The sequence below is a fragment of the Apteryx mantelli genome, chromosome 37, assembly GCF_036417845.1.
Source record: "Apteryx mantelli isolate bAptMan1 chromosome 37, bAptMan1.hap1, whole genome shotgun sequence".
NCBI classification, from domain to species: Eukaryota; Metazoa; Chordata; class Aves; order Apterygiformes; family Apterygidae; genus Apteryx; species Apteryx mantelli.
In genome coordinates, this window is record NC_090014.1 from 81,174 (window position 1) to 95,350 (window position 14,177).

Sequence of the window (14,177 nt, forward strand, 5' to 3'; positions counted from 1 at the left end):
CGGCGGCGAGCGGAGCTGGCGCTAACGCGCGCGCGCGCGCGCGCGGCTTGACCCCGCCCCGACCCCGCCGTGACCCGAGCGTGACCCCGGCCCCGCGCATGGAGGGGGAGGGGCCGCCCGCGCCCCCCGGCGGCGCCCGGCGCGGGAGCGGGGCCGGTGAGAGGCCGGGACGCCTGGGCCCCCCCGGGGGGGGGAGGGGAAGGGAAGGGAAGGGAAGGGGCACCCGGACACCTGGGACCGTTTTGGGGGGAGGGGAGGAGGGAGAGGATGCGCCCGGACGCCTGGGCCCCCCGGTGGGGGTGGGGGTGCGGCTGCCGGGACGCCTGGGCCCCCGGAGGGGGGAGGGGGTGTGCTGGGGGGGGGGCTCGGACCCCTGGGTCCCCGGGAGGCACTTGGACACCTGGGCCCTCATGGCGGGAGGGGGGCAGAGCGGGGCCCCTCTGTCCCGGACGCCTGGGCCCCTGAGCCCCCCCCCCACCCCGGACTCCTGGGCCCCTGAGCCCCCCCCCCCCCCGGACTCCTGGGCCCCTGAGCCCCCCCCCACCCCGGACTCCTGGGCCCCTGAGCCCCCCCCCGCCCCGGACGCCTGGGCCCCCTTGACCTGGACACCTGGGCCCCCCCCGCCCCGAACGCCTGGGCCCCCAGACAGGGGGGTGGGGTGAAGCGGGGCCCCCCGGACGCCTGGGCCCCTGAGCCCCCCCCCCGCCCCGGGCTCCTGGGCCCCTGAGCCCTCCCCTGCCCCTGACGCCTGGGCCCCTGAGCCCCCCCCCCGCCCCGGACTCCTGGGCCCCTGAGTCCCCCCTGCCCCGGACGCCTGGGTCCCCGAGCAGGGGGGTGGGGTGAAGCGGGGCCCCCCGGACTCCTGGGCCCCCAGACAGGGGGGTGGGGTGAAGCGGGGCCCCCCCGCCCGGACGCCGGGGCCCCTGAGCCCCCCCCGCCCGGACGCCGGGGCCCCTGAGCGCGCTCGCCGCCCAGGCCCGGACGTGCTGGTGTTCCTGGCGGACGGCGCGGCGGTGCCGCTGGCGCTGGAGCACCCGGCGGGAGCCACGGCCGCCGAGCTGCAGCGACGCCTGCGCGCGGCCCTGCGCCTGCCCGACGCCGCCGCCGAGGCCCTGGCGCTCTGGCTCGCCTCGCCCCTCCTCGGTGAGCGGGGGGGGCCGCGGGGGGGGGCCCAGGTGGCCGGGGGGGCCCAGGCGGCCGGGCATCCGCCACCCCGGAGGCCGGACAACCATCCCGCACCGCTTCGGGACGCCCGGACGCCTGGGTCCTCGGTGGGGGTCAGGGCCCGGACGCCTGGGCCCTTCGTGGGGGGTTTGGGGTCGGGACCCGGACGCCTGGGCCCTTCGTGGGGGGTTGGGGTCGGGACCCGGACGCCTGGGCCCTTCGTGGGGGTTTGGGGTCAGGCCCGGACGCCTGGGCCCTTTGTGGGGGGTTTGGGGTCGGGACCCGGACGCCTGGGCCCTTCGTGGGGGTTTGGGGTCGGGACCCGGACGCCTGGGCCCTTCATGGGGGTCGGAGGTTGGGGCCCGGACGCCTGGGTCCTTCGTGGGGGGTTGGGGTCAGGCCTGGACGCCTGGGTCCTTGGCGGGGGTTTGGGGTCGGGGCCCGGACGCCTGGGCCCTTCATGGGGGTTGGGGTCGGGGCCTGGACGCCTGGGTCCTTGGCGGGGGTGGGGGCCCGGACGCCTGGGCCCTTCATGGGGGTCGGAGGTCAGGGCCCGGACGCCTGGGCCCTTCATGGGGGTCGGAGGTCAGGGCCCGGACGCCTGGGTCCTTGGCGGGGGTTTGGGGTCGGGGCCCGGACGCCTGGGCCCTTCATGGGGTTTGGGGTTGGGGCCCGGATGCCTGGGCCCTTCATGGGGGTCGGAGGTCAGGGCCCGGACGCCTGGGCCCCCGCTGACGGCGCCCCGCAGAGGTGCAGCTCAAGCCCAAGCACCAGCCCTTCCGCCTCTGCCGCCAGTGGCCGGAGCTGCTGCTGCGCTTCAGCGACGCCTCCGACGGCGCCATCGCCCACGGTGAGCCGGACGCCGGGGCCCCCCGGACGCCTGGGTCCCTGTGGGGGGGGCCGGATGCCGGGGCCCCCCGGACGCCTGGGTCCCCGCCTGACGCCGTCTCCCCCCCCCCAGATGAGCCGTGTCTGCAGCTGCGCAGGAACGTGTTCTTCTCGAAGAAGAAGGAGCTGCAGGTGAGAGGGGCCCGGACGCCTGGGCCCCCCCCTGGGCCCCCCCCCTGCCCCGGACACCTGGGTCCCCATGGGTGGGGGCTGGGTGAGGGGAGCTGATGAGGGGCCCGGACACCTGGGCCCCTGAAGGTGGGAGCTGGGTGAAGGGAGTGGGGAGCTGCCCCGGACGCCTGGGCCCCGCGGGTGGGGGCTGGGTGAGGGGAGCTGGGTGAGGGGAGCTGGGGGGGGGTTCCCCGGACGCCTGGGCCCCTGCATGGTCCCGGACACCTGGGTCCCCGTGGGTGGGGGCTGGGTGAGGGGAGCTGGGTGAGGGGAGCTGAGGGGGGGGGTTCCCCGGACGCCTGGGCCCCTGCATGGTCCCGGACACCTGGGTCCCCGTGGGTGGGGGCTGGGTGAGGGGAGCTGGATGAGGGGAGCTGGGAGGGGGGTTTCCCCGGACGCCTGGGCCCCGTGGGTGGGGTCTGGGTGAGGGGAGCTGGGGGGGGGCGTTCCCCGGACGCCTGGGCCCCGCGGGTGGGGGCTGGATGAGGGGAGCTGGGGGGGGGCGTTCCCCGGACGCCTGGGCCCCCGCGCGGTCCCGGACGCCTGGGCCCCGCGGCAGCTGGAGGACGAGGAGCTGCTGCGGCTGCTGTACGAGGAGGCGCGCGGGAACCTGCTGGGCGGCCGCTACCCCTGCGACCCCGAGGACTGCGAGGAGCTGGGCGCCCTCGTGTGCCGCCTGCGCCTGGGCCCCTTCGACGAGCGCCGGCACACGGCCAGCGCCCTGCGGTGAGCGCGGGGCCCCGGCGTCCGGGGGGCCCCGGCGTCCGGCCCCCGCGCCCCCCCCCCCCACACCCCCGCCCCCGACAAAGCGCCCTTGTTCCCTGCGCCTTCCCATCCCCCCGCCTGGCGGAGGGCCCAGGCGTCCGGGCGCCCTGTTCCCCACCCCCGCTGGGGCCCAGGCGTCCGGGCGGCTCGTCTCCCGCCGGGACGCTGCCTGTTTGAGAGGGACCCAGGAGTCCGGGTGTCCCCACTCGCCCTGTGTCACCCAGGGACCCAGGTGTCCGGGCGTTCCCCTTCTCTTCCCATGGGACCCAGGTGTCCGGGTGTTCCCGCTCTTCCCGCGTCCCCCGGGGGCCCAGGCGTCCAGGTGTTCCCGCTCTTCCCACATCCGCCCAGGGCCCAGGCGTCCGGGTGTCCCCGCTCCTCCCGCATCCGCCCAGGGCCCAGGCATCCGGGTGTCCCCGCTCCTCCCGCATCCCCCGGGGGCCCAGGCATCCGGGTGTCCCCGTTCTTCCCGCATTCCCTGGGGGCCCAGGCGTCCGGGTGTCCCTGCTCCTCCCGCATCCCCCCAGGGTCCCAGGCGTCCGGGTGTCCCCGCTCCTCCCGCATCCCCCGGGGGCTCAGGCGTCCGGGTGTCCCCGCTCTTCCCGCGTCCCCCCGGGGGCCCAGGCGTCCGGGTGTCCCCGCTCCTCCCGCATCCCCCGGGGGCCCAGGCGTCCGGGTGTCCCCGCTCCTCCCGCATCCCCCGGGGGCCCAGGCGTCCGGGTGTCCCTGCTCCTCCCGCATCCCCCGGGGGCCCAGGCGTCCGGGTGTCCCCGCTCCTCCCGCATCCCCCAGGGGCCCAGGCGTCCGGGTGTCCCTGCTCTTCCCGCATCCCCCGGGGGCCCAGGCGTCCGGGTGTCCCCGCTCTTCCCGCATCCCCTGGGGGCCCAGGTGTCCGGGTGTCCCTGCTCCTCCCGCATCCCCCGGGGGGCCCAGGCGTCCGGGTGCCCCCACATCCCACAGGGACCCAGGCGTCCGGGTTCTCCTCTCCCCTCCCCATGGGGCCCAGGCGTCCGGGCGCCCCCCTCGCCCCCCGCGGGGCCCCGGCGCTGAGGCGTCGCCCCCCCCCCCGTCCCCCCCGCAGGCCGCTGCTGGGCCGGGAGGTGCCGGGGCCGCGGGGCGCCCGGGGGCTGCTGGGGGCCCTGCGCCGGGGCGGCCGCCGGGCGCCGGAGCTGGGGCTGCTCCGGGCTTTCCGGGCCGGGCCGGGCGCCGCCGCCGCCGCCTCCGGCCTCTACCGCGCCTTCCTGCAGCGCTGCCACCAGCTGCCCTACTACGGGTGAGCGGGGCCCCGGCGTCCGGGCGGGGGCTGGAGGGGGCCCAGGCGTCCGGACGGGGGGCTGGAGGGGGCCCAGGCGTCCGGGGAGCTGCGCCGAGGAGAGGGAGGGGGTGTCTGGGGGCGACCCTGGCATCGGGGAAGAGGGATCCAGGGGGGACCCAGGTGTCCGGGGGGGGAAATCCAGAGATCCAGGGATCCAGCGGGGGCCCAGGCATCCAGGTGGGACCCAGGCGTCCGGGGGGGACCCAGGCATCAGGGAAGAGGGATTCAGGCATCCCGGGGGGGATCCGGAGATCCAGGCATCCAGGGGGGGCCCAGGCATCCGGGGGGGACCCAGGCGTCTGGGGGGGGATCTGGAGATCCAGGGGGGACCCAGGCATCCAAGAGGGGTCCAGGTGTCCGGGGGGGGATCCGGAGATCCAGACATCCGGGGGGGGATCCAGGCATCCGGGGAGGCCCAGGCGTCCAGGGGGGATCCGGAGATCCAGGCATCCGGGGGGGACCCAGTTGTCTGGGGAAGGGCCCAGGCGTCCTAGACAAGCTCAAGCATCTGGGGGGGGCCCAGGCGTCCGGGGGGGCCCAGGCGTCCGGGACCCAGGCGTCCGGGCGCCCCCAGGTGCGCCTTCTTCCCGGGGGCCATCGACCGCCCGCCCGGGGGGCTGCTGAGCCGGGGGGGGCCGCCGGGCCGTGAGCGTCGCCGTGGGGCTGGAGGGCGTCAGCATCATCGACCCCCGCGAGCAGGTGGGGCCGGGCCCGGGGGGTGCGAGGGGGCAGTTGGGGACGCTGGGGGGGGGGGGCGCCGTGGGGCCATGGGGGGGGCAGCTGGGGACACCGTGGGGCTGCGGGGGGGCACTTGGGGGGCACAAGGGAGCAGTTAGGTGACACTATGGGGCAGCTAGGGACACCATGAGGCGGATGTGGGGCAGTTGTGGGGCCCTGGGGGATGCTATGGGGCAGTTGGGGGTACCACGAGGCAGCCATGGGGCAGTTGTAAGATGCCATGGGGCAGTTGGGGGGCACTGGGGGACCCTGTGGGGCTGCTGTGGGGCAGTTGGGGATGCCATGGGGTAACCATGGGGCAGTTTGGGGGCCCTGGAAGTATCTGTGGGGCAGTTGGAAATGGTATGAGGCAGCTATGGGGCAGTTGTAAGATGCCATGGGGCAGTTGGGGGGCACTGGGGGACCCCATGGGGCCCCTGTGGGGCAGTTAGGGACGCTATGGGGCAGTTGGGGGGCCCTGGGGACATCCATGGGGCTGTCGGGGGCACCGTGGGGCAGCAGGGGGAGGCCATGGGGAAGGTGGGGGGCAGCAAGGGGCGGTTGGGGGGCCCCGGGGGGCATCTCTGGGGCAGCCGTGGGGCTGACGGCGCGGCGCCCCAGCACGTGCTGCTGACGCTGGCCTTCCCCGAGCTGTGCTGGGAGCTGGTGGGCGCCGTGGGGCCGGCGGGTGCCGTGGGGCCGGCGGACGCCGTGGGGCCGGAGGAGGCCATGGGGCCGCCGCAGCTGTGGCTCGAGTTCGACGGCGAGCGCGAGGGCGCCCCCGTGAACCGGCTGCTGCGCGTCGTCTCCCCGCAGGTGAGCGGGGGCCGCGCCGTGGGGCTGGGACGCGCCGTGGGGCCGGGACCCCCCGGGACTCGCCCGGGACCCGCCATGGGGCTGGGACCTTCCCCAGGGATCGTCTGTGGGGCTGGGACCCTCCTGGGATCCCCTATGGGGCAGGGACCCGCCATGGGGCTGGGACCTTCCCCAGGGATCGTCTGTGGGGTTGGGATCTCCTGTGGGGCAGGGACCCACCGTGGGGCTGGGACCCTCTGGAACTCGCCTGAGATCCTCTGTGGGGCAGGGGACCCGCCGTGGGGCTGGGACCTTCCCCAGGGATCCTCTGTGGGGCTGGGACCCTTTGGGATCCCCTATGGGGCAGGGATCCGCTGTGGGGCTGGGACCCCTGGGGACCCTCCTAGGATCCCCATGTGGGTCGGGGACCCTCTGTGGGGCTGAGACCTTCCCCAGGGTCCCTCCGTGGGGCAGGAACCCCCCCCCCATGGAGCCCGCTGTGGGGCAGGGACCCCCCCCCGGGTACCCCTGGATACTCCTGTGTGGGGCAGAGACCCCCAAATACCCCCCAGCTCCCCCTGTGTGGGGCAGGGCCCCCCCCATCAGTCCCTACAGGCTGAGAGGGAGTTTGGGGGGGGGGGTGCCCCGGAGGGGGTGTTTGGGGGCACCGGGGGGTGTCTGTGACCCCCGGGGCTGTTCTGGGGGGTGTTTGGGGGTGTTTTGGGGGTGTCTGTGACCCCCTCGGGGGTGTTTTGGGGTGTTTTGGGCTGTTCTGGGGGGTGTTTCGGGGCACCTGGGGGTGTCTGTGACCCCCGGGGCTGTTCTGGGGGGTGTTTGGGGGTGCTTTGGGGATGTCTGTGACCCCCTGGAGGTGTTTTGGGATGCCTGGGGGTGTCTGCGACCCCTAGGGCTGTTCTGGGGGGTGTTTTGGGGCGCCGGGGGGTGTCTGCGACCCCCGGGGCTGTTCTGGGGGGTGTCTGTGACTTCTGAGGGTGTTTTAAGGCTGTTCTGGGGGGTGTTTCGGGGCGCCGGGGGGTGTCTGCGACCCCCGGGGCTGTTCTGGGGGGTGTTTGGGGGTGTTTCAGGGGTGTCTGCGACCCCCGGGGCTGTTCTGGGGGGTGTTTTGGGGGTGTCTGTCACCCCCCGGGGGTCTTTTGGGGGTGTTTTGGGCTGTTGTGGGGGGTGTTTGGGGGTGTTTCAGGGGTGTCTGTGACCCCCCCGGGGGTGTTTTGGGCTGTTTTGGGCTGTTCTGGGGGGTGTTTCGGGGCACCTGGGGGTGTCTGCGACCCCCGGGCTGTTCTGGGGGGTGTTTTGGGGGTGTCTGCGACCCCCGGGGCTGTTCTGGGGGGTGTTTGGGGGTGTTTTGGGGGTGTCTGTGACCCCCTCGGGGGTGTTTTGGGGTGTTTTGGGCTGTTCTGGGGGGTGTTTCGGGGCACCTGGGGGTGTCTGCGACCCCCGGGGCTGTTCTGGGGGGTGTTTTGGGCTGTTTTGGGGGTGTCTGCGACCCCCGGGGCTGTTCTGGGGGGTGTTTGGGGGTGTTTCGGGGCGCCGTCACCCCCCCGCGCCCCCGGCTGCCGCAGGCCGAGCTCATGAGCGCCCTCATCGAGTGCTGCATCGCGCTGGGGGGGGGCGACGGCCCCGGCCCCCCCCGGGCCCCACTGCGGCGCCAGGACAGCGTCACCCGCCCCCGGCTGCAGCGCCTCAACACCATCGACTACGTCGACGACGGTGCGCCGAGGGCGGGGGGGCCCAGGCGTCCGGGGGGGGATCCCAGGGGACCCAAGCGTCCGGGAAGGGGGGGCCCAGGCGTCCGGGGAGGATCCCGGGGGTGCCCAGGCGTCCGGGGGCATCCCAGGGGAGCCAGGCGTCCGGGAAGGGGGGGCCCAGGTGTCTGGGAAGGGGGGGCCCAGGCGTCCGGGGGGGGATCCCAGGGGATCCAGGCGTCCAGGAAGGGGGGGGCCAAGGCGTCCGGGGGCATCCCAGGGGACCCAGGCGTCCGGGAAGGGGCGGCCCAGGCGTCCGGGGGGGGGATCCCAGGGGATCCAGGCGTCCGGGGGGGATCCCAGGGGATCCAGGCGTCCGGAAAGGGGGGGCCCCAGGAATCTGGGGGGGGTATCAGGGGATCCAGGCATCCAGGAAGGGGGGGGGGGCAGGCATCCGGGGGGATCCCAGGGGACCCAGGCGTCCAGGAAGGGGGGGCCCAGGCGTCCGGGGGGGATCCCGGGGGATCCAGGCGTCCGGAAAGGGGGGGGGCCAGGAATCTGGGGGGGGTATCAGGGGGTCCAGGCATCCAGGAAGGGGGGGGGCAGGCATCCGGGGGGATTCCAGGGGACCCAGACGTCTGGGAAGGGGGGGCCCAGGAGTCCGGGGGGATCCCAGGGGATCCAGACATCCGGGAAGGGGGGGCCCAGGAGTCCGGGGAGACTCCTGGTGTCCGGAGAGGGGGGGGCCCAGGAGTCCGGGTGGATCCCAGGAGTCCAGGGAGATCCCAGGGGACCCAGACGTCCGGGAAGGGGGGGCCCAGGAGTCCAGGGGGGGGCCCAGGCCTCCGGGTAGGGAAGGTGGACCGGGGACCCTGGGGTGCAGGAGGTGGGGCCCAGGCGTCCGGGGGGCCCAGGCGTCCGGGTGACCCCCTCCTTCCCCCCCCCCCCCCCCCCAGGGCAGGAGCTGCGGCGGGTGAAGCCCCCCCGGCGCGCGGCCTCCTTCTTCGGGCGCCAGCTGCCGCACGGGGGGGGGGGCGGCGCCGGGGGGCACCTACAGCCCCGTGCCGGGGGGGGGCCGCGCTGGAGCAGGGCTGAGCCCCCCCCCTGCCCCCCCCGCCGGGGGCCCAGGCGTCCGGGCCCCCCCCCCCACCCGCCCCCGCCGCCGCCCTCGGAACCGTCCGCGCTAATAAAGGGGGGCCGGTGCCGCTGCGTGTGCAGGGACACGGCTCCGGCACCGCACGTGTGTCGCGGCTGTGTTTGCATCACGCCTCCGTCACGCCTCTGCCGTGGTCTCGTGCGCGTCACGCGTCCGTCACGCCTCTGACATGGTCCTGCCCCTGGTCACGCCTCCGTCATGCCTGTGACATGGTCCTGCCCTGGTCACGTCTCTGTCACACCTGTGACATGGTCCTGCCCCTGGTCACGTCTCTGTCACACCTGTGACATGGTCCTGCCCTTGGTCACGTCTCTGTCACACCTGTGACATGGTCCTGCCCTTGGTCACGTCTCTGTCACACCTGTGACATGGTCCTGCCCTTGGTCACGGCTCTGTCATGGCTCTGTCATGCCTGTGTCATGATCCTGCCCGTAACATGATCCTGCCCCTGGTCATGGCTCCATCACACCTGTGACATGGTCCTGCCCCTGGTCTTGGCTCCGTCACACCTGTGACATGATCTTGCCCCTGGTCTTGGCTCCGTCACACCTGTGACATGATCCTGCCCCTGGTCACGCCTCTGTCACGCCTGTGACATGATCCTGCCCCTGGTCATGGCTCCATCATGCCTGTGATATGGTCCTGCCCCTGGTCACGGCTCCATCACGCCTGTGACATGGTCCTGCCCCTGGTCACAGCTCTGTCATGCCTGTGACATGGTCCTGCCCCTGGTCACAGCTCTGTCACGCCTGTGACATGGTCCTGCCCCTGGTCACGGCTCTGTCACGCCTGTGACATGATCCTGTCACTGGTCACGGCTCTGTCACGCCTGTGACATGGTCCTGCCCCTGGTCACAGCTCTGTCACGCCTGTGACATGATCCTGCCCCTGGTCACGGCTCCGTCACGCCTGTGGCATGATCCTGTCACTGGTCACGGCTCTGTCACGCCTGTGACATGATCCTGCCCCTGGTCATGGCTCCGTCACGCCTGTGACATGGTCCTGCCCCTGGTCATGGCTCTGTCACGCCTGTGACATGGTCCTGCCCCTGGTCACAGCTCCGTCACGCCTGTGACATGATCCTGCCCCTGGTCATGGCTCTGTCACACCTGTGACATGGTCCTGCCCCTGGTCACAGCTCCGTCACGCCTGTGACATGGTCCTGCCCCTGGTCACGGCTCCGTCACGCCTGTGACATGGTCCTGCCCCTGGTCACGCCTCTGTCATGGCTCCATCGTGATCCCACCCCGTTCATGGTCTGTCACGGCTCCATCACGCCCATCGTGATCCCATCCGTGTTTGCGGCTCCATCACACCTCTGTCATGGGACATTCTCCAGCCCGCTCATGGCTCCATCATGTTCCCCCCTTCCCTGTTACAGCCCTGGTCACGGATCTGTCATGTTCCCTAGTCCCAGCACGGCTCCGTCATGGTCCTGGTCCCATCATGGCTCCGTCACGCCCCCATGCATGTCCTGGTCTCATCATGGCTCCATCCGTGTCCTGGTCCCATCACGGCTCCATCTGTGTCCTGGTCCCATCACAGCTCCATCACGCCCCCATGCGTGTCCCAGCCCCACCGCAGCTCTGTCACGCCTCTGTCCGTGTCACGGTCCCCTCCCCGTCATGCCTCCATCACGCCCCCATCCCTGTCATGGTCCCGTCACGGCTCTGTCACGCCCCTGCCTGTGTCCCAGCCTCATCATGGCTCCGTCACGCCTCCATCCATGTCCTGGTCCTGTCACACCCCCCTTCCCCATCCGTGTCCCAGCCCCATCACGGCTCCGTCATGCCTCCGTCCGTGTCCTGGTCCTGTCATGCCCCCCCACATCCATGTCCCGGTCCCATCACAGCTCTGTCATGCCTCCGTCCGTGTCCTGGTCCTGTCATGCCCCCCCACATCCGTGTCCCAGTCCCATCACAGCTCCGTCATGCCTCCGTCCGTGTCCTGGTCCTGTCATGGCCCCCCCATCCGTGTCCCGGTCCCATCACGGCTCCATCATGCCTCCATCCGTGTCCTGGTCCTGTCATGCCCCCCCACATCCGTGTCCCGGTCCCATCACGGATCCGTCACGCCCCGGCTGTGTCCCAGCCCGGCCACGTCACGGTCCCGGCTGCCCCAGGGCTGGGGGGGGTTGGGGCTAATTAGGGGCTCGTTAGCACTCAGGGGCTCGTTAGGCAGTGGGAGCCCGGGGGGGGGGGGGGGAACAGCAGCGCCACTGCCAAATGGCTGCCCCACGTGACGGCGGCCATTTTAGGGTTGAGCTAACGAAGGCGACTCGTTAGGGGCCCCCGGGGGGGGGGAGGCGGAGGGGGGGTCCGGTGTGCAGAGCACACGGGTGTGCGTGTGACTGGGGAGCCGTGCGTGAGTCACACGGGTCCGTGGGCGAGGCGTGACGGGCCACACGCGTGGTGCAGGGTGGGGCCGGGGGCGAGTCACGCAGCTCTGGGAGCCGCGAAGGGCCGTGTGCGAGGCGTGAAGGTCCGTGTGCGAGGCGTGAGGGCCCGTGTGCGAGGCGTGAGGGCCCGTGTGTGTTGTGAGGGCCCGTGTGCGAGTGGTGAGGGGCCGGGTGTGAGGCACAAAGGTCCGTGGGGCGCACGGGGTCCGTGTCGGAAGCGTGCAGGTCCATGTGTGAGGGTCCGTGTGCGATCCGTGGGTCACGGGTCCATGTGTGAGGCGTGAGGGCCCATGTATGCGGGTCCGTGAGTGAGACACGGAGGCCTGTGGGTCACAGGGGTCCGTGTGCGAGGCGTGCAGGTCCATGTGCAAGCTGTGGGTCACAGGCATCCATGCGTGAGGCATGTGCAAAGCATGAAAGTCCACGTGCAAGGCATGAAGGTCTGTGGGGGGTCTCACGGATCCGTGTGTGAGGGTCCGTGTGCGAGGCATGTGAGTCCACGTACGAGGGTCCACGTGCAATCTGTGGGTCACGGGTCCGTGTGTGAGGTGTGTGAGTCCACATACGAGAGTCCATGTGCGATCCGTGGGTCACGGATTCGTATGCGAGGGTCCATGTGCGATCTGTGGGTCACAGGTCCATGTGTGAGGCGTGAATGCCCGTGTATGATGGTCCGTGTGTGATCCGTGGGTCATAGATCCGTGTGCGAGGGTCCGTGTGCGATCCGTGGGTCATAGATCCGTGTGCGAGGGTCCGTGTGTGATCCGTGGGTCATGGATCCATGTGCGAGGGTCCATGTGTGATCCGTGGGTCACGGGTCTGCATGCGAGGCGTGACGGCACATGGGTCGCACGGATCCATGCGTGAGGCTTCGGCGAGGCACACGTCCCGGTTGGCCCTACGGACACGGAAACCCGCAGCCGCACAAACACCCCTTTTTGTGGCTTTTCGCAGTATTTAACCCTTCCCCTGCTGCCCGGCTCCGGGGCCCTGCTGCGGCGCAGCGAATCGGGGCGGCTTTTGAGCAGGGTTTTGCCGCATTCGCGCACCCGCCCCCAGCGCCCGCTGCAGCACCGCGCTGCAGAAACCCCAATTCCTGCGGGGCGTTTTTAAGGAGGAAAAGCAAGTTAGTGAAAGTTTTGTGCTTTGTAAACACTTTTGAGAGGAATCTGTAAATGTTATCGGTGCTGCCGGGCAACAAATGTAAAACAGGGGCCCTGAAACCCACCAGGTGAGGGACAAACTGGGGGAAAACAGTAAATATTTTGGCAAAGTCGCTTTGTTTGGTTTCCCAGAAAGGAAACAGCCAGGAAACGCCGTTTGTTCCCCGTTTCCTCTGCACTGTCTGGGGGGGGGAGGGCACCGGCCGGGCCCTTCCCCCTGGCCAGGCCCCTTAGGGGTGAAAATTTATGGAAAAACAACGCTTTTTCCCTTGATGGGGCACAACCAGGGTGAGATTTTTGCAGTATTTGGGATAGAAAACAAAAATTTGGGATAAAAAACAGCCTGAGAGAAAGGGGGGGGGGACATACTCTCAGCGCTGCTTTCTGAGGTAAAAAGCAGGGGGGGGAAGGGTTTTTTGGCCGCTGTGGGTGGGGATTTTGTGGCATTTGGGACAAACGCCACAGCCTACCTTGGGGGAGGGGGGCACACGCTCAGCGCTGCTTTCTGAGGTAAAAAAAAACAGGGGGAAAGGGGCTTTTTTCTACCGCTTTCCCGCTGGGCCGGGGGGGGGGGGGGCCCGCGCAACGGCCGACAGCCGAGCCCGGAGGGGAATTTGCCCTTTCCTGGCCCCTTTGGGGCACGGCAGAGGCGGCCAGGCGCGGGAGAGCAGGCGCCTTGCTGCCGCCACCCCCCCCCCCCCCCCGTCACCACTGCGGCAAGCTGCCCCCGGTGCGGGGGGGGGGGGCTGCTGCGCATGCGCAGTTCCGCACTGCGCCACCAGCAGCCGCGGCGGGGCGGCGGTTGCGGCCGGTTGGAGCCGGTTAGAACCGGCCGCGGAGCCGCCTCACGTGGCGGATCCCTCCGCGCCGCCGTCACCGCCCCCCAAAATCGCTAATTGGGGCCTTTATGGGGGTGGCGAGGGAGGCGATAAAGTGAAAAACTAGAGTTTTGGGGGGGGGAGGGGGCGCATATATGTGGCACCTTTTTTTAAGGGGCGCTTTGGTCTGCCTGGATTAAAGGCAGCTGGGGGGGGATCTCGGAGGTGTAATCCCCCCCCCCTTTTAGGGTAATTTTGCTGTGAAAAAATCATTAAAAACGCTCTTTTGGGAGGGGAGGGCAGATGAGGAGGAAATGGCGCGTTAATGAATCAAATCGGGTTGATAAACGGGGGGTTTCACCCCAGGATCGACTCAAAAACTGTCTCTGTGAGGGGTGAACCCCCATTTCGGGGGCTGAAGATGGGAAATATGGACAAAAAGGAGCCGAAATGCCCCCTCACTGTCTTGGCGATGATTTTTTTGAAGCGTTGCCTGGAGTTCTGTATTAAATAACGTGTTTTCAGTCGGTATCCAGCAACCAAACATGGCTAAATCAGCCTGGAAGAGATGTTGGACACAAAGGCTCAATGAGGGCGAAAATTTCCACCCGGAGCAAGATGGAAACAGCCTCGTTCAAGCTGATTTTGAGGAGATTTTAAAAGCATCCAGGAAAAACTGAGCGTTTCCATCCAATCCCTTCCCCACCACCACCTTTGAGACAGGAAGGCAAAAAAAAAAAAAAAGCTTTTGCTGAAAATTTCCATCACGCAGCAGGCGGCTGAATGTTTCCTGCCGCCGCTGCCCCCTTCCAGATTGACCATTCAGATGCAAAACCCCCCAAAAGAGCGCTGAACGGGCCGAATTGCTGGAAAAAGGCAGCTTGTGGGGTGCTGGTGCAGCCAGCGATTGCAACCCCTCGCTGCCTCCTCCCCGATAAAATAAATTTAAAGGCTGCTCGTTTGAGGGAGGGTTTTTCACGGGTAAAAAAAAAAATCCAAAAAATGCGCAAATCATTGGTTACAGCAGAGCTGTTGCAGTAATCTTGCAAATTAACTGCGAAATGCTTCCCATTACCGACGTGAAGATTCCCCCCCGACTTTGAAACACTTAAAAAAATAAAAAT

At 70.0% G+C, this 14,177-nt stretch overlaps 1 protein-coding gene across 1 annotated transcript; it reads left to right on the plus strand.

Moving 5' to 3' along the window:
- Positions 1–12,033, plus strand: FRMD8 (FERM domain containing 8). The gene is given in 12 exon segments (XM_067314762.1): positions 1–156; positions 976–1,143; positions 1,913–2,014; positions 2,126–2,184; positions 2,783–2,949; positions 4,070–4,261; positions 4,878–4,932; positions 4,934–5,002; positions 5,642–5,836; positions 7,396–7,543; positions 8,475–8,646; positions 12,027–12,033. Coding segments are annotated over 12 exon segments (1,392 nt in total). The 5' UTR covers positions 1–98.
- The last annotated feature ends 2,144 nt before the right edge of the window (positions 12,034–14,177 follow it).